This window comes from Nicotiana sylvestris, chromosome 6 (genome assembly GCF_000393655.2).
Source record: "Nicotiana sylvestris chromosome 6, ASM39365v2, whole genome shotgun sequence".
Classification (NCBI taxonomy): Eukaryota; Viridiplantae; Streptophyta; class Magnoliopsida; order Solanales; family Solanaceae; genus Nicotiana; species Nicotiana sylvestris.
The window spans coordinates 150,113,293-150,133,889 of NC_091062.1; the positions used below are offsets into that span (position 1 = coordinate 150,113,293).

Below are 20,597 nucleotides of genomic sequence, written 5' to 3' on the forward strand. Positions count from 1 at the left end.
AAGACCAAACTTATAGCACAAGCAGACAATGTAATAACATTAGTACAATGACTAATTAAGTTGCCTTAAACACTCAGTAATTTTAACGACAAGAAGCAACCATGAGTTGCTTGTTTAATTACCGTTCTAACTAATAGAAATACGCAGTTTTAAATTTCTTAAATTAAACATTTGAACGAGCGTTCCATAATCATTGCACACGGCATAATCAAGCCATTCAAAGACAGAGACAATATAAACGAGATCAAAAGATTCCTTTTCTTCTCTTTTTTCTCAGGTCAAATATTGCTTATTTTGTAACACTATAAATTATGACAAGAAATTAAAGTCAGTTCCCAACTGCAATGATATGTCGTAATAATAATATTTTATTCCCTTTCGGTTGCCACTAACAGATATTGCACTAAAGAAAAGAGTAATTTTCGTAGCCAAAAAGATCTTTTACATAATTTTGGTATCACTATCTAAATCGACACTAATAATGGGTAATGGAGACTAAATAAATAATGTCGGTTTCTAAGTCAATCTTCCAAATAGCTTTTACATAATCAAAACCCAAGAAAAGGAACTTGATGTATGAGTACTCTAATTAATTATTACTTGTCAAAGTGCTGGTTAGGTCAAAGTAATACACAATCTGGACCAAATTACTATCCGCATGGGGGGCAAAGATTATCTGTAAATTTTTCTTCATAGCCCTAAAAGTATATAATAAAGGAGGGTTACTGGTAATGAAACCAGCATCCCAAATATAACCCTGCAAAAGAAGAGAATAAACTCATTTCAAAAAGATCTTGTTGGAAATGCAAAAAGAAGGAAAAAAAAGAAGTAAATATATCCCTTTATTTCCAAAGAAATTACTTATCACTTTTTGATTCCCCAATTCCCCAAATATAGTTTCCAAAGGATGAATTCAAATTTACAGGGAAAATAATTTCAAATCTACCACAAAAAACGAGACACGACAATTAACTAGGTTAGGAGAAAATGAACGAGGAATGATATGTCAAAAGTGTTTCATTAAGTAGTATGAAATTTAAGATCAATTTATTGTTAATATTTTTTTTGTTTCTTTTAATTACTTTTGTAAATTATAAATTGAGATCAACTTACCCAGTACTTAGTATGTCGGGATGCAATCCATATTCTCTTGCGAAGACAAATGGAACAATTCCTTGGGGAAGAGCTGCCTGAATTTGGCAGAAGATTGACTTTATATTAGCATTTTATATGCAATAATGGTTACCTTAATTTATTTATACCTATGGTATTAACAAAGTAGTTAAACTACTCTCAGCCTGCTTATGCAAATAAGGGAGAGATAATATAACATATACATATTTTTAAGGAACAAAGGCGACATAATAAATTATATATTTTTTCAGGGAAAAATGTTGCAATTGAAGGAGCTGCACTACAAATATAAAGAGTGAAAATTCCCTACAATTTGCTTTGGGTTCTTGTTCTGATCTGAAATATTATACTCCTCCGGTCCATAATAAGTGACCAATTTGCTTCTAGCACACCCATTAAGGAAATGCTAAATTCTAGATAAACATAGTTAGTGTGACTAAACTACCCTTAATTAAATGTTGCAGCATAATTTAATGTGAGGAGCAAAAGACTTTTTAGGAATACGTACATAAGGGTAATTTTAGAAAAAAAAATTAAATATTTTCTTAATTATATAAATAAACACTTATTTTGGACCAAAATAAAAAAACAAATCGGTTACTTATTGTGGACCAGAGAGTAACAAAGTTAACAATTAACAAGTGAAAGTCATCAACGTTCCTCCCTATGATTGTGATCATAGAAACAACCACCTAGCGCGTGCCACTACATATAAAGTGTATATGTCCAAACTCTTATGTCATAATTGTTTAAATTTTGATAACGCAATTATCATGGTTCAACTAACTTAGAGAAGGGAATTACACTTACCCGCACTAAGCTTTTATCCAAAATCAAGTAATTTTAGTTTTAGCAGTTAAAAATTTGAGTGAATATACATATATATCATTTAATCATGGTTAAGTGATAAACATATATTATATAAAAGATAAATAATTTGCATTCATTAGTTTGATGTACGTAGTACTAGATATAAATAAGATTTTATCCTACCCATATCATCATGTATTAAAGGGAAGTCGGTATGTCCTAGGTCCTGGACCATGTTATTAAGAAGAAAAATTGATCCAAAAAAAAAAAAAAGAAATTTCATGTTGGGATACTCTTCGGAGATCTCCCTTTATAATACAGTTAGTTACCTGTACAATTGCAGTGTGAAGTTGAACTCCTCTAAGCCCAACAACAACAGAAGCAGCTGACATTACTAGAGGTCCACCTATAAATTTGATGGCCATTCCTATGGCTGCCATCTTCGTGCCACACGCAATTATTCGAGGTTGAAGTGCCATGAACAACCCTACAATGTACCATTGCCATATTAAAAATAATATTTATTCATCACAACATTTTATCCAATAGTTATTCAAATATGTAATTAAGTTCCAAGTTTTAATCACAAAAAGAGTGGGGATATATATTCATGTAAATTTTTGTAATCTCACGTACCTAAACTGAACATGGCCATCCCAAGACCTGCATCTGAAATTATTTTAATGGAATATTTCACCAAACTGGGCATCCCCACATTCCATCTGCTCAAAAAGTTAGGAAACTTTGGTATGATTCACCAGAAAATAAAATTGTTTAACTCAAAAGATGTTAAGACCTTTTTGAACAAATCAATCAAAGATGAAGGGGTAAATCGTAGCTAAAGATAATAATCTCTAGAATAATAATAGGTAAAAGGAAGAGAGTTGCAAAGTTTCTTTTCATTCAAGTTAGCTAAGTTTCCTAGAGTCTCTCTCTTACAAGGTCTTTTTTCCCCCTTATATACTAGTGAAAAACCCTTTGGAACTGTAAGCAAACAAATACAGGGAATATTCGGCGGAATATTCTTAATGGCCCCTAATGGGATTACACTACTACATGGGTCGTGCAGTTTCTTCTTTCGCCCTAAGGTCGTCTTCCTTGGGACGCTGGCTCGAAGGTACTTGGTTGTTTGTCGGGCTCGTCATAGGTCGAGGTCGGTCAAATTTGGACCCATACAGTTAGTCCCTCCGCTTGTCAGGGTAGCGACCGCATGTGTCCTCGATGAGCGGACTTCATGCCTTCTTCTGGAGAAATTTGACCTGTAGGAGCGTTACGACATGGCCAATGGGAGATGGTCATCATGCTCGGCAAAACATCGTGTGGTATACTTCTCCGGGAAGTGATGTCAACTTTACATGCGTCATCATTACGCAGGTTTTTGAGGCGGGACTGACGGCTTGGTGCTTCGATTCTTACGCTGCTTTGAAGCCTACCGCCTCGATTCTGGCGCCTCCCAATCCTATAAATAGGTGAAGGATTTGATTTTTTGGAAAAACTTTAGCCAATCCTGAAGCCACCCCGTCATCCACGATGCCTCTTTCTGACAGCGGAGATGTGGTGGTAGAAGAGAGTAATAGCCCTCCTACAGTGGAGGAGCTACTGCCGAGGTACCCCTTATCCCGGAGTGACTTCCTCAAAGATCTACCTCCTACCCCGAACCCCGTATTTTCTGAGATGGAGCAGGTCCACATCGATGCCCTTCGTATTAAAGTTTGGCATTCCTGCTCATATAGAAATGGTTCTAGTAGGGAGAGACTATGTGGATGTCCACAGACCTGGGTACTGTGCTTTCTATGAGTACCCTTTTTTGATCGGCTATACCCTTCCTCTCTTCCCCTTAGCGGAAGAATTCTGTAGATTTTACCAAGTTTGCCCAGCGCAACTTTCACCATACACGCTCAAGGTGCTTCTGCTATTGACTAAGTATGCATAGTTGGCGTAGTATAGTGTTTTTGTCCACCACTTTTTGCACCTGTTCACACCTGGTTTCCTCAGGGGTACCATGGTGCATTTGAGGCTTCGTGGTATGAAAGGGCTGGTGGTCGGGACGGATGACCAGTTTAGCTGCAAGTTTTGGCACAAGTACTTCTTCATCAAGACCGAGCACGTCGTTTTGACTCCACCAGATTCCCGGAGCGGTGGAACGGGGCTCGTAAGTGCCGTCCTTCGTCATGTTCTTCTTTCTTCTTTATTTACTGTAAAACTTATTTGCTTGCCATTTTACAACTATGGGCCGTCCACCTCGCCCCATTGTGGGTATCAGAGATTGGGTGGTCCGCCTATTGCCTTATGCAGAAGAAACTCGAACTTGGCCCGCCTTCGTGCAGCGTTATGGCCCTAAGGTTTCCTCAGGTAAATGTCTTGCTTACTATTTCGTTAGCCATGTGACCTTACTTAATGGTACGACCTTCTGTGATGATAGTTCGAGGTGCTTCCAGGCGGAGGGCACCGGTCCCCTCTTTTCGACAAGTCGTTGCCACTGGAGATCCATAGTTTGTCTTGAGTGAGTCTGTTCAAGAGGGTCGTCCTCAACCTATCCAATTGGGAGATCCGTGTCGAGTCGTGGACGCAAGGGAAGAGGTTTCTTCGGTACCGGCCTCACATCTTTTGGATGAATCCTCTAACGTGGACGAGCCGTTATCGAGGAAAAGGAGGAGGCTTGATCTGGGGAAAGGCGTTATCGTAGCGGGGCATCTCGGATAGCCCATGTGCCTGTGTTCATAGCCAATGCCATTTTTTCGGGGAGATCTCTCCAAGTGGAAGGAGTTGGCCCAGGAGTTGGTTCAGTGCGCTCTGTTGAGGGTGGTACGTCGTCCAACATCGGGGGGCATCATGTTGAGGGTGGCGACTCAGGTTCGGATATCGACCCAGAGGATGTTAATGAATTTATGGGTCGCCATACCCATGTGGAGGTTAGGATGGACGGATTCGACCACCATGTGGTCGTTCCGGGGAACTACAACTTGCTGCTGAACAACGAGCAAGTAGCATCGGCCCTAGCTCCTCTATGTGCCGCTCCTGAAAGCGAGATACTTAGGGCGATGAGCGACGTGGAGTTCTCTCAGAAGGTCGCTGGTATGGCCCTGCAGTTAGGTGCCTTTCCTTCTCTTTTCGTCGTTGGGTTGGTGCAATAATCGTCGTTTTATACTTTGTTTTTGACTTCTTCCCTTCTTTTTTGTTAGACCCTCATCATGGAGGTAGAGAGAGGAGAAGGACGGGCCTTTATGAGAAGATGTCGTCCAAATATCATCAGTATCGGGCTAAGCACCGGGCGATGGCCGATATTTATCATCAGGACCCTGAGTTTCAAGTTTTCCTTGAGAGGCTCAAGCAGCTAAAGGACCTGTTGGAGCACAAGATTGAGGAGCTGAGGAGAGGGACGAAGAGCTTATGTAGGTTGTCGCCCGTAATAGTGAGTTAGAGGTCTCCCTTAAGGCGAAGGAGGACAAGCTTGAGTTGAGCAGGGGGGTGACAACTGAGAATGCCGACTTACAGGCGAAAGTGGCCGACTTGACTGCTGAGTTGAGTACTAAGTAGCAGAGATTGAGGGGCTTAAGAGCGAGCTGAACGTTAGCACTGATAAGCTGGCGACAGCTATTTCTGAATCGGTATCTTTGGAAGATACCCTCCGTATTTCTAGGTCGGGGTTGAACTTACATTGTCATCGATGGCCTTGGCATTGGGATGTTGCTTCAAACTTTCTTCGAAGTAGAATCCTGTTGTAGTTCAAACGAGGTCTAACTTACATTGTCGTCGATGGCCTTGGCCATTGGGATATTACTTCGAACTGTCGTCGAAGTAGAATCCCGTTGTAGTTCTAACGAGGTCGAACTTACATTGCGTTAATGTCCTTGGCCATTGGGATGTTGCTTCGAACTATCGTCGAAGTAGAATCCCGTTGTAGTTCGAACAAGGTCGAACTTACATTTTCGTCGATAGCCTTGGCCATTGGGATGTTGATTCGAACTGTCATCGAAGCAGAATCACGTCGTGGTGTGAACGAGGTCGAACTTACATTATTGTCGATGTCCTTGGCCATTGGGATGTTGCTTCGAACTATCATCGAAGTAGAATCTCGTCGTCTTCGAACTATCGTCGAAGTAGAATCTCGTCGTAGTTCGAACAAGGTCAAACTTACATTGCCATCGATGGCCTTGGCCATTGGGATGTTGCTTTGAACTGTCGTCGAAGTTGAATCCCATCGTGGTTTGAACGAGGTCGAACATACATTGTTGTCGATGGCCTTGGCCATTGGGATGTTACTTCGAACTGTCGTCGAAGTAGAATCCTGTCATAGTTTAAACGAGGTCGAACTTACATTGTCGTCGATGGCCTTGGCCATTGGGATGTTGCTTTGAACTGTCGTCGAACTAGAATCCCGTCATGGTTCGAACGAGGTCGAGCTTACATTGTTGGAGATTTGATCATATTCCCGTAGGAAGACGTCGCATGCTGACTAATGGAGATCCGGTTCTGCACATACAATGGAGATTTGATTCCATAAATACAATGGAGATTTGATTATCTATATGTCGTCCCTTCATTACTTCGGTTCGGAGGTCATATCGACGGGTCGAGGTTATGAACAACATGTCGTTCCTTAAGGTGTCCCCCTTGCCGCCTCGTTAAAAGCCTCCCCAGTAAAACCCGATTGGGACAAAACCCGGGTGAGGGAAAAAGAATACGACTTAGGTGATGCCTTCTTTTAGAAGTGGAAGTACTTGAGATGGGCGACGTTCCAGTTGTTTTGGAGTAGTTTTCCCTCCATTATTTCTAGATGGAATGCTCATTTGTTTGCTGCTGCTACGATTTTGTACGTTCCATCCCAGTTTGTTCCTAATTTTCCCTCATTAGGGTCTTTTGACGCTTGTGTTTTGGCCTTGAGGACGTAGTCACCAATTTTGAGTGGTCGCACCTTGGCTCTCTTGTTGTAGTATCTTTCTACTTGCTGCTTCTGGGCTACTATTTTTATGTGGGCCATGTTTTTTTGTTCTTCAACTTCATCCATATCTTGTAGCCTACTTTCGTCGTTGCATGTTCTGCTATCGTTGTAGTATCTCAAACTGGTTTCCCCGACCTCGACGGGTATAACTGCGTCAGTCCCGTAGACTAGTGAATATGGTGTTTCTCTTATGCTGGTTTTTGGCGTAGTGCGGTATGCCCATAATACTTCCGGTAGTAGTTCGGGCCATAGCCCTTTAGCTTCCTCAAGCTTCTTTTTCAATATGTTCAATATTACTTTATTGGAGGATTCAGCTTAACCATTGGCGGCAAGGTGGTATGGCGTGGAGAGTATTCGCTTGATGCGCCACTTTTCGAAAAACTCAGTCGTTCTTTTTCTAACGAACTAAGGCTCGTTGTCGCAGATGATTTCTTTGGGGATGCCAAAACGGCATATAACATTTTTCCATATGAAGGCGATGACCTCCTGCTCACGTATCTGAGTGTATGCACCTGCTTCCACCCATTTAAAGAAGTAGTCAGTTAAAACCAAAAGGAAGCGTACCTTACCTCGTCCTGCTGGGAGGGGGCCGACTATATCCATTCCCCACTTTATGAACGGCCATGGCGAAATGACGGAATGTAGGAGTTCTCCTGCTTGATGTATCATAGGGGCGTACTTTAGACATTGTTCACATCTCCTGACATAGTCGGCGGCTTCTTTTTTCATGGTGGGCCAGTAATACCCGGCGCAAATGAGCCAACGAACGAGGGTGCGGTTTCCTGTATGGGCGCCGTAGTGCACTTCGTGCACTTCTTCTAGTACTCGCCTTGTTTGATGTGGCCCAAGACATTTGGTTAGGGGGCCGCCGAACGTTCTTTTGTTGCGATCGCTGTTTACTAGGTTGTACCGGGCTGCCTGCACCAGGAGTTTTTCGGCCTCTTTTTTGTCTTGCGGGAGCATTCCACTCTGCAAATAAGCTACGAAGCGGTTAGGCCAGTCCCAAGTTAAGTTTATAGAATATACCTCGACGTGGTCTATTGCGGAATGAAGGAGGGTGACCACGTTTTCTTTGTTGATATTCTTGATGGCCGCAGCTAGTTTAGCGAGGCCGTATGCTTCGATATTTTGCGCCCTGGATAATTGGTCGAGGCAGCATTCATCGAATTCTGGCAGTAGTTTGTCGATTTCTGACTGGTATCTTTGCAGCCTCTGCTCTTTGATTTGGAAAGTCTCAGTGACCTGATTCACCACGAGTTGGGAGTCACAGTGGAGGATGAGTCGTGAAGCGCCATATTTGAGGGCTAACTTTAAACCTGCAATCACAGCTTCATACTCGACCTCGTTGTTAGTCACCTCGGGGCATCGTATGGACTGGCGAATTATTTAGCCTGTAAGGACCTCGAGGACGTGTCCCAATCCCGATCCCGAGGTGTTAGAGGAACCATCGGTGTAGAGGACCCAGAGGTCGTATGTGTAGAAGTGCTGAGTGCTTTCAGTTCTACCTCGGGCAATATTTTCGTGCTGAAATCAGCGACAAAGTCTGTGAGCACCTGCGACTTGATGCCAGTTCACGGTTGGTAAGTTATGTTGTGCTCGCTTAGTTCTATGGCCCATTTGGCTAGTCTACCCGATAGTTTGGGTTTGTGTAGGATACCCCTTAGAGGGAAGGTTGTCACCACTTTTATGGGGTGACATTGGAAGTACGGTCTGAGCTTCCATGAAGCTATGACCAATGCCAGAGCTAGTTTTTCAAGGTGAGGGTACCTCGTCTCGGCATCAATTAAAGTTTTTCTGATATAGTAAATTGGAGATTACGTACCTTTATTTTCACGAACCAAGACTGTGCTTACTGCAAATTCGGAAACTGCTAGATACACAAGTAGGCATTTACCTAGGTCCGCTTTGACGAGTAGTGGTGGTGAGGATAGATACGTTTTCAGCTTTCTCAGGGCGTCGATGCATTCCTCGTTTCATTGCAGCCCATGGTTTTTCCTTAGTACATTGAAGAATTTATGGCATCTATCCAAGGATCGTGAAATAAACCTTGATAAGACGGTTATTCGTCTTGTCAGTTTCTGCACCTACTTTTTGTTGGTCAGTATATCCAGTATTGTGTCGATAGCCTTGATTTGATCTGGGTTGACCTCGATTCCCCTTTGTGACACTAGGAAACCGAGGAGCTTTCCAGAAGTCACGCCGAAGGCACACTTTTCGGGATTCAGTTTCATTCCGTACTGCCTTAGTATTTCGAAGGCTTCCTTCAGATGACCAATGTAATCTTCTTTCTTTGCCGACTTCACTAGCATGTCATCAATGTAAACCTCCATTGTCTTACCGAGTTGCTCTTTGAACATTTTGGTGACTAACCTTTGGTACATGGCCCCTACATTTTAAAGCCCGAACGACATCACCTTATAGCAGTACGTACCTCGGTGAGTGATGAAAGTGGTCTTTTATTTATCTTCTTTAGCCATGATAATTTGGTTATAACCGGAGTACACGTCCAGGAAGCTCATCAGTTCGTGTCCCACTGTTGCATCGATAAGTTGGTCGATGTGGGGTAATAGGAAAGAGTCCTTCGGGCATGCTTTGTTTAAATCGGTGAAGTCGATACATATTCGCCACTTCTCGTTCTTCATTTTGACCATGATCAGATTGGTGACCCATTGGGGGTATTTCGATTCTCTGATGGAACCGTTGGCGAGTAATTTATCAACTTCCTCGCTGACTACCTTATTGATTACGACATTGAACTTCCTCCTTATTTGTCGTACCGGTGGATAGAGTGGGTCGACATTCAGCTTATGCGTGGCGATCTCCATTGGGATTCCTAGCATATCTGAGTAGGAAAAAGCAAACAAGTCGGCGTTATTAGTTAAAAACTCACGATACTCACCTGGCTCCGAGAGGTTATGCCCAACATAAGCCTTTTGGGTGCAGTCAATGTTATCTAGCTGGACGGGGTCAAGATCTTCCACGGTTGCCTTGCAAGCTTCTACAAGGTCTGGATCTTTGATGGCCTCTACTTGTATGTCGGGTTTGGTGCCCGACATGGCTGACTGCTATGCTTCCGCACTTCCCCCTTTTAGCTATTTTGTGTGTGTGCAATCTTGGGCGATCCGATAGTATTCTTGTGCAGTACGTGGCTCGCCTCAGATAATGAATATCCCCCATGGGGTGGGAAATTTGATCACTTGATAGAAGCTTGAGGGGACGGCTCGCATGGCGTGTATCCATGGCCGTCCTATGATGGCGTTGTAGGTCGTTTCCTGGTTCATGACGTGGAATGTTGTTTCCAGGGTGACCCCTCCTGCCAGGACAGGTAGCACTATTTCTCCAGATGTCCACTGTACTGCATTATTAAAACCTGTTAGTGTTATGCAACACGGTATTATTTTATCCTCGAGCCTCATTTGCATGAGAACTCGTGGGTGAACGATACACGTGCCACTTCCGTCATCCACCATGATTCTTTTTACATCGGTATCAGTGATGCATAAAGTTATAACCAAAGCATCATAGTGAGGGAAACACAAACCGCCGGTATCTAACTTATCGAAGATGATACTATCTTCAAGGTCATCATACCGTTCGTGGGTGACTATCCGTTTGTGTTTGTTCGTGTGGTGAACTTCACATGGTTGATTACCGTGTCATCGCCACTGTCAATGATCATTTGTATGGTACGGGCTGGTGATGGTGGCTTTGGAGGCCCTTGAGATGGGTCACGCCCTCGAGCGAAGTTAGCCCTTCCTTTATTGCTTAGCAGTTCTTTCAGGTACCTCTGGTTCAACATCCGAACTACTTCTTGCCGCAAACCTATGCAATCTTCGGTTTTGTGTCCTCTTTCTTGGTGGAATTCACATAGGATGTTCGACCTCCTGGTGCTTGGATCCGATTTTATCTTTTGCGGCCAATGCACCTTCGTGCCTAACTTCTCCAGTGTGTACACTATTTATGATGGGGAAACACAAAAATTATGAGCAGATAGTAGTGGAGGCATACCTCTTTCGTTGCGGAGGGTGCAGTGTGTCGTGGCGCGGTGTCCGCATGCCGTGGAGGAGGCGGGTTGGATGTTCGGATATAGGGCTGATGCCTTTCGCAGTTGAAACGTGGTGGTTGATCTTTTTGCCCGTCGTTACGTCGATCTCTCCTTGTCTCGGTCTGGACTGATGTTAATCATTGAAGCGCGGGCCATTCAGGTCGTCCTCGTCTGCCCTCACCTCGGCGCAATAGGCGTTGTGGATCTCTTCCCATGTGGTAGGGGGGCTTTATGAGTCTACTGAGTAGTTTTTTGGTTGCCTTTGACCCGTTCCTATTTAACCCATTTTAAAAGGCTGCTACTGCCATCCCTTCTCACACATTTGGTAGACTCATTCTTACTCTGTTGAATCGGGCCAGGAAATCCCGGAGTCTCTCGCCCGTCGTTTGCCTGACGACGAAGATATCATTGACCCTAGCCTCAGCCTTCTTCGCTCCTGCATGAGCGGTGGCGAATTTATCTACCATCTCTTCGAATGTCGGTATCGATTGTGCTGGTAGCTGTGAGTACCATGTCAATGCTCCCCCTATCAAGGTCTCACCGAACTTCTTTAGCAACATAGACGGTACCTGTTCTTTTGATAGATCATTGCCCTTTACTACAGTAACATAATGGATTAAGTGATCCTCTGGGTCCGTGGTCCCGTTATATATTTTCAAGTATGGCCGCATTTTGAAGGTCTTTGAAATAGAGTGTGGAGCAGCCCCTTCACTGTAAGGATGTTCGACGAATTGGCCCATATCGCGTTTTGGTAATAACTTCGGAGCGCCTGGTATTTTGTCGACCCTCTCCTGATGTTCCTTCATCTGGTCGCGTAGTGTTTTGTTCTCGTTTTCCATCTCTTCCATTTTCTTTAGGATGGCCATAAGTGCATCGTCACTTGATTAGTAATAGTGTGTGTGTCACCTGCTCGTGCAGCGCTTGGCTCATCGGCGGTAGCTGCGATTTTTGTAGGTGGTACGTCTTCGATATATCCTTGAGTGGGTTTCTCGAGCATGTTGCTCAAAGCACTTGTTAACCATTCTTCTAGCAGATTTTTGACTGCTGGTGGTGCTTCCCCCACCATGGATGTTGAAGCTCCCCTTTCGCGCAAGATCGTTAGATCCCCGTGTGGAGGATGTGAGATCTCCTCCTCCGGTGTAGCTCTTGGTGTTGTATTCTCATTGTCTTCTCTACCGACTTCGTTGAGGGAGTTCAGGAGATTATTCGAGATATCTGCTACCGCCTTCAGCCTCGCTTCCTTTCCCGCCATTGTTGGTTTATATGAGGTTTGAAGAAAAGTAATTATCACTTTCAGGAATCTAGATGAGAACTATGATTTCAGCTATAGAAATCCCCACAGACGACACCAAATTGTTTGACTCAAAAGATGTTAAGACCTTTTTGAACAAATCAATCGAAGATGAAGGGGTAAATCGTAGTTGAAGATAATAATCTCTAGAATAATAATAGGTAAAAGGAAGAGAGTTGCAAAGTTTCTTTTCATTTAAGATAGGTAAGTTTCCCAGAGTCTCTTTCTTACAAGGTCTTTTCCCCCCTTATATACTAGAGAAAACCCCTTGAGAATTGTAAGTAACCAAATACAGGGAATATTCTTAATGGTCCCTAATGGGATTACACTATTACATGGGTCGTGTAGTTTCTTCTTTCGCCCTAAGGTCGTCTTCCTTGGGACGCTGATTCGAAGGTAGTTGATCGTTTGTCGTGTTCGTCATAGGTGGTCAGGTCGGTCAAATTCGAACCCATACAAAAATAAAGCCGCGATCTCCTATGTAATATTACTGGAAAATGACATGTCAAGGAAAGTTAAAGAACTTTTTCTTTTCTGTTTAGATGCTAAAGTTTAGTCCCTTTTATTTTTGGTTGCTATTTGACTTCTCAACAGGTAGAACCATCATTTATACTTTGACATCATAGAAATTGAAAATGACCCTTTAGGGAATCTAATGCCGACAAGCAATTTAACTTTAGAATAGTAATTCATAAACAAGATTATATTAAGTATTAAAGTGTTGCAAATTAATGATATCTCAAAAGGTAATATCTATCTTGGTTTGAAAAATCTTTTCTCTTTGAAATATTATTTACATCTACTTATTAGTTAGTAAATTATTTTATATTTAATAGAGTCAAACTAGCCGTTATTAACCGTTAACTCGGCGTTGGAGCAACACTTATATAAACATGGTCTCTGAATAGCGAAAGACACACATAACTTTCTGAATCATCTTCTTCCTTTTATATGCTGGGTTTCTTTCTTGAATTTTTTGCTAGTTATGTTCCCATTTATATAACTGGAAGAACTTGTTAAATCCTGAAGGATACGCCTAATTTTATTTATTATTGTGTGGGCGAAATATCTTTAAGGACAGTGACCTTGACACGCCTCAAGTTAACTCTTATTTTCCATAACAATTTTTCCTAACATAAAATACAAATATTAAGTAATAAGTAGAATTTAGAGTAGTATTTAACGAACTTACTTGAAAGAAATGAGAGACCAGAGAAGTCCTAATATACTGGAGTAAGTATTTGGATTACGTGAAAGTTTTCTCCCAACCATAACTATAATGAGCCTTAGCATCACAAAAGCATTTGGCATTTCTTGTTTAATAATATTGGTACTTGCTGAATCTGCAGCTCCTCCTTGTATTGGAAAATTTGAGATATCTCTGAAGCTAATTTCCTTTTCTGGTTTAACCAAATCATATGTAGTTGTTATTAATTAATGATAGAAGATATTGTTATAAAATCAGTATATTCTTAAAAAGAAAAAGGTCGGCAACAATGGAGTGGAGAGGGATCATCAAAGTAGTAGCAGATTATATTGCAAGTGCGCTATCAAATAAGTCTCTCCATCAAAACACACGTGCTTTAAAGTAATGATATTGTCTATATATTGAAGTCTGGTCCTATCATTATTTCCCCATTTAAGAGGAAATTATTTTGAGCAATTGTTGTCTCAATTTTTCTTTGACCTTTTTCCATTTTCTATTTTCTTTTTTACTTATTGCACTATATATGAAATTAAAACGTACTAGATTGTATAGATTGCACTTTTTCAGGACGGACAAGTCCCTTTTAGGGAAAAACAAAAGGACAAGTGACATGTGAAAAATCTGCCTTTGCACTTGTATGGTTCAAGTAAGAAACTCTATCGTTTACAATTGGTAGAAGGGGCATAGATTCTTTTATCATTAGTATTAACTCGTTTTTCTTATTAAAAAAAAAGTTACTACTATTGCAGCTGATAATAGTACTAGTAATTTAATTGAAGATTTTCACGGACCAACCAATTAAATTATAGAAACAAACTGGGAATAGTAATTGGTTTCTGACATACAAATTCTGCACAAATATGTTAAACAATATATTCAATTTGGTATACTTGGATAAAATTAAAAGAGAAAACAGAGTGTAATAATTCTATAAATATCACTTAATATTGATTCATTTTAAGTATCAGACAATTTGTTCAATTGACAGGTCAGGTGGAGAGAGGAAGAAATACGACAGTCAGAAGGGGACAATATACATCTGAGGATATGGGGACAAGAGTTTATTCTAGGCATGCAAACGAGAAAGCAACCCATCTATGTTATATTTTGGCCAGTCAAACAAACCCCTTCAGTCTTTGATTTGATAACACATAAACGACATTCTTGGGATCAGCATGCTTTATTTTTGTTTTGTACCTCTTTATAATATTCTTCCGTCCTAAACGTAATTATTCCATATAAGATTTCAAGTACGGGGTTCAACAATAAAATTATCAATATATATATAGAAGTAATATATATATTTAGAAATTATATGAAAAGTACTCAAAGTCATGAATATTTCTCTAATTGAAATATTATTAAAGCTTTTTAACTAATAAAAAGAATCTTTGACATCCAATTAGTTATAGTTTTACCATTATTCATTCTCCCCAATCTTGTTTTTTTCTTTTCTTTTTTGAATTAGGTTATATACTGTTTTCGGAAGAAATGCCCTATAAATAGTAGTAGTACTACTACTAATAATGCTACTACTTTCTTTTTACCAATATCATTGTCATTTTTTGGAATAATGTTGTACTCATATATACTTTTATTACTACAAGATTAAAACACCACGCATGCAGAATATACTTTGATATCATGTATTAAGAGCATTCTTAAAAAGGAATATAGACGCACATTTTTTAGGATTACAGGAATTAATATATTTTATTGGTATTAAAGGTAACAATCTGCATGAGTTAAGTTATGCAAAACAACAAAGTCAGTACCAAAACACATAAGTTGATCGACGCGTACCTCCAACATCTATGTATCCTTGTCTGTCTCCATGTAGACACTTCCCTGGCGATTCCCACGCCATTTTAGCAGACGGAGATGGCTGCCGGAACACCTTCCCCGCCACCGGAGACATTACCCACATTGGCGTATTCCCGGTTGTTGTCACAGTGGTCGTCTCCAATTCATTGAAATTGGATGCCCTGGGCGTCGGCTGCAGCGAGTACGCGTCCGATGATGCGTAGCTGGACAGTCGAGGACTTGCTGCACGAATCCTGTTGAAACATAATATAGTTAAGTAATTAAAACTGTTCTAGCTATCACTTTAAAGTTTTTGATTACACAATTCAATGTGGTGTTAAAGTTTGGCAAAATTCCTAGGTTCAAATTTCGCTGCCCAAAAATCATTAAGTATTTCCATGTGTTTGATCTATGAAAAAGAATTAGGCACAAGTGAAGGAGTGTGTAGAGATATACCACAATTAAATACACGCTTTGCCCCAATTTATGTGATGCATTCTCTTCTTTACTTTCCATTTTTTAAAATATTTTAATTTTAAATTTTTTATTTTACGCTTAATGAGATAATTTATAATCACATAAATATGATAACTTCTTTTAGGCTGTAAAATTTCAAAAGTTTTTCTTTCTTAAGATTCATGCCTAATCAAACTTCACATAGAATGGGATAGAAGGCGTAATTAAAAGTATATTGTCTTTTAAATAAAACTTAAACTTTCAAATGAGATGATCACACAATTCAACTGTACCCGACTCTTAAATCTCCATGTCCAAATGGGATATCTCCATTCCGGAATTCATGTAAAGGTGTTGGCGTGTGAACAGACAAGATTTCAGCATTGGAGAGATTAGATGCCCTTGGTGTGATTCCTATGGAGGATGAAAACCCAGACTCCGGCATTGATGAAGTTGATCGCCGGATACGGACGCGGATACGGCCTTTACCGTCGACTTCCGACTCCGTACAAAGTGGGCTTCGGCCGTCCAGTGAGATAACATCATTGTCAATCTCGAACTTGGTTATGGCCGCAGCAGCATTGCCAGGATATTGATTCTTAATTAATATAGTGGCCGCTCTATATTCAAACAGGAATAATAGTAAAGTATACCTGCATGAAACCACCAAAAATAATTAAGAAATGGACCATGAATTTTCTATTCCTTTTACATCTAAACAATTGAAGAAATAAATAAAAGAATAGTGCATGCCCAAAAGTACTAATAAAATGGTTACATTGGCATGATACATTCATATTTTCGGGATTACTTTCCCTAAAAGATTTTAGTGTAAATTTGCCGAGAAATAAAGCTTATTTCAAGTACTAATAAAATCATTGGCTACAAACTCTTGGGCTCACTTATTCAAGTATAGGATGTTTTCCTTGAGCCTGTCTACGTTTGAGTACGCCTACTAAACATGAAATTTTGCCCCCAAAAAAGAAAAGTTTAGGAAAATAAAAAAGGTAGAGAACATAGTGGTGCTGGATTAGTATTACCAGATAATGCATTGAAGGACAACAAGCTGAACCATGAGATTTTGAGTGAAATCTCCATACATGGCATTAAGCAGCGGAATGCCCATGACCAAAGTGTTGGGCAAAGTTGAGACAGAGAAGAGGGTGATGAGCCAATCCAACTGCCCTTTACAAATGGCCCAAAATGACAGCATCACAAGAACAATAATCTTTGACAAAGTGTCAGCCAATATGAACTTTGTGTCCATTTGGTAAGGATTGTTCTGAGAAATGAAGTGGAACGACAGCACTGGCACGGCGAATACGGCGACAAAACGGTTGATGCCGGAGCATTGCTCCGGCGAGAATATCTTCCACCATTTCACTGATCCATATGCCACCAGCATAGCAAAGTATAAAGGCACCATTGCACACATTACTTTGTAAAAATCATTTGCACCTATCATCTTCTCTCTCTCTCTAGTAAGGAGAAGGTGAAAGTGAAGGATGATGAGGATATTTATAGAGTTTATATAGAATATTGAAGACTAAATTCCCTATCTTGAAACTTTGGATGTACGTTAAATTAAACGAGATTCTTACTAATTAGGAGTAGGATTAATTAATGGTTGGTAGACTGAATGATTAGTTCTTTAACATATAAAGGGAGAAATTTGACAAGGTGCAAATTTGAAAGTCAGTTGATGAGTCATAGTGCACTGTAGCATTGTGTAGGAATTGAAGAATATGTTAATTCATTTAATTCTAGCTCTTATTGGTGTTTAATTGTTTATATACATGTGTTTGTGTGTATGTGGGAGTTGAAGAAATCTGCCATTTATTACCCTAGTCAATAATTACGAGGTTGTGAATTATGAGGATATTGTAGCTTTCCTTAATCATGTGCTTTAGATTCCTCTAATCCTTTCCCTGTTTTCTGGTCGTGCACTTTGCTGAATTAATTAGCAGCGAAATAACTCAGTATGAAATATAAATCACGAAACCTCCACTGTGCTTCATTCATGAATAGTAGCTCTTCTAATTAAAAGGTATTCTGTCCACCCGTAAAACGGTATAATTAAATTTATATCGTGGCTTATAAACAAGTGTCACGACCCCGAAACCACCCGGCCATGATGGTGCCTATCATAGAACTAGGTCAGTCAGCACAAACCCAAAACCAATTAGTATTTTCCATTCTTAGGATAGAATCAAATCTATTTAACAATAAACCTTTATAAAGTATTTAAAACAAAATAACAGTGCGGAAAGAAAGCCCGGCATCAGGGTGTCACTAGTCATGAGCACCTACTACAACTGACTGGCAACATTAAGACCAACATGGTCAGGAAAATCACAAAAAAAATACACTAAGGAAGAATAAAGGAGGGAGAAAAGTAGGGCTGCGATCGCTAGATAGCTACCTTGCTAACTCTGATGAACCCACCACTGAGTAATCAACACCCGTCACGGGGTTCAGAAATAACTGAATCTACACACAAGGAGCAGGGAGTAATGTGAGTACGCCAACTCAAAGTAATAAAAGTAAATAAAGACTGAGTAGTAAGAAATCACGTAAACTACGTCAGAGCACCACAGTGGGTATAGTATGTTTCCAAAATAGAATACCAATCAAATCATCACTCATATATGTGTATATACATAGCCCCTTGGGCAAGCCTCTCATGTCACTCATGACTCAACTTTCATCAATCAACGCTCACATTCAGCACTCACGCTCAATAGGTACCTTATAAGAACTGCCGCGACATGCAGCCCGATTCATATATCGCTGCTACGTGCAGCCCGATCCATATATATAGTCGACTGCGCTCATTGGGGGTGTGCAGACTCCGGAGGAACTCCTACAGCCCAAGCGCTATATCGATGTGGTGTGCAGCCCGATCCATATACATATATATATCGTTGCGGCTTGTAGCCCGATTAAATATATAATCCTAACAACCAGGCCCTCGGCCTCTCTCAGTCATCAATCTCATAATCAGGCCCTCAACCTCTCTCTCAGCCATCAACCTCACAAGTCACTCGGACTATTAGTAAAACAGGGCGTTCAGCCAAAAATATCATTTATAGTATCAAAGCTGAATAAATAAGGCTGAGTTATGAAATCAGTAAAAACACAGCATGACTAAGTACAAATATTAAGTCAAAACAGTGAGGAATAATAGTAAAAAGCCCCATAAGGTTCCAAAATAGTTGGCACGAGGCCCAAATATGGCATTCCGCCCAAAACATAGCAATACTTTCCTAAACACAATGATATCAAACAGTTTTCAATCAAATACATGACTTAATAGTCGTACGGGATAGACCAAGTCACAATCCCCAATGGTGCACGACCCTACGCTCGTCATCTAGCATGTGCGTCACCTCAAAGTAGCACAACAATGTGAAATCCGGGGTTTCATACCCTCAGGACAACATTTACAATCATTACTTACATCAAACCGGGCAAAAATCCTATACCGCGGTGCCCTTGCCTCTCGACTCAGCCTGAACTCGCCTCGAATCTATCCAAAATCAGATTCATAGCATCAATATACGCTAAGGGAACAAAGCCCACGCGAAAATAATCAAATTATATCAAAAATCCCAAAATTGGTCAAACCCGACCCCGAGCCTATGTCTCGGAATCCAATAAAAATAACATTAATAGAATCCTTATCCTCCCACGAGTCTATACATACCAAAATCATCAAAATCTGACATCAAACGCCCAATCAAATCCCAAATTTAACTCTCCAATTTCAAGCCTTAATTTTCCATCTTTTTCTCTAATTTTCCCACTAATTTTCCTGATTAAACAATGAAATAATCACCATAAACACAAGATAAAAAGTCCAAGTAGCTTACCTCTCTGTCAACACTCGATTCCCTCTTGAAATCACAGCTTGGAGCTCCAAAATCGACCAAAAATGGTGGAAGAATGACCAAAATTCACGAAGGGGAGTTTATATACTTTCTGTCCCAGGGATTCCGCATCTGCGATCCCATAAGCGCACCTGTACTTCCGCTCCTACGGATTTCACTTATCTCGCCAGGCCTCGCATCTGCGGTCACCTCACCGCTCTTGCGACATCGCAAATGCAGTTACCAAGCCGCACCTTCTGTTCTCCACACACCTGTGCCTCTCTTCCGCTCCTGCGGAGCTCGAATCTGTGGTCCCCAATCCGCAAATGCGGATATGACAGAAGCATCAACATTAGATACAGATTTCTCAAGTTCAACCTTTCCAAAAACTATCCGAAATTATTTTGTGGCCACCGGAACCTCAACCAAAAATATGAATAAGTCACATATCACCATTCAAACTTATTCTAACCTTCGGAACACTCAAAACAACATCAAATCATCAAATCACCCTCGGGTTAAGCCTAAGAATTTCCAAACTTCCGAATTCTGCAACCGATCCAAAAACCTATCAAACCTCATCCGAATGACCTATAATTTTGCACACACGTCACAAATGACACAAAGGACCTACTCCAATTTCCGGAGTTCCCTTCCGACCCCGATATCAAGATTTCCACTGCCGACCGGGAAATGCCAAATTTCCAACTTCGCCAAATCAAGCCAAATTCTATCAAGGACCCCCAAAATACATTCCGATCATGCTCCTAAGTCCCAAATCACCTTACGAAGCTATCTGAACTATAAAAGCCAAGTTCCGAGATCATTTACTTACAAGTCAACTTCCGGTTGACTTTTCCAACTAAAAGGCTAACTTAAGAGACTAAGTGTCTCATTTCTCTCCACAATCATTCCAGACCCGAGATAACCAACCCAACACAACATAGAAGAGCTGAACCACACAAAATGAAGCAAAAATAGGGGAAACGGTGCTAAACTCTTGGAACGACCGATCGGGTTGTTACAACAAGTGAATCGAT

General features: G+C 40.8%; 1 protein-coding gene across 1 annotated transcript; it reads right to left on the reverse strand.

The window, feature by feature from the left end:
• Positions 1–352: 352 nt before the first annotated feature.
• LOC104248352 (auxin efflux carrier component 6) lies at positions 353–17,175 on the reverse strand. The gene is made up of 8 exons (XM_009804602.2): positions 16,729–17,175; positions 15,982–16,341; positions 15,233–15,486; positions 13,415–13,622; positions 2,581–2,666; positions 2,274–2,431; positions 1,114–1,190; positions 353–757 (listed from the first exon to the last, which is right to left on the reverse strand). Exons 1-8 carry the CDS (start codon positions 17,151–17,153, stop codon positions 691–693), a joined length of 1,635 nt encoding a protein of 544 aa, XP_009802904.1. The 5' UTR covers positions 17,154–17,175; the 3' UTR covers positions 353–690.
• Positions 17,176–20,597: the final 3,422 nt, after the last annotated feature.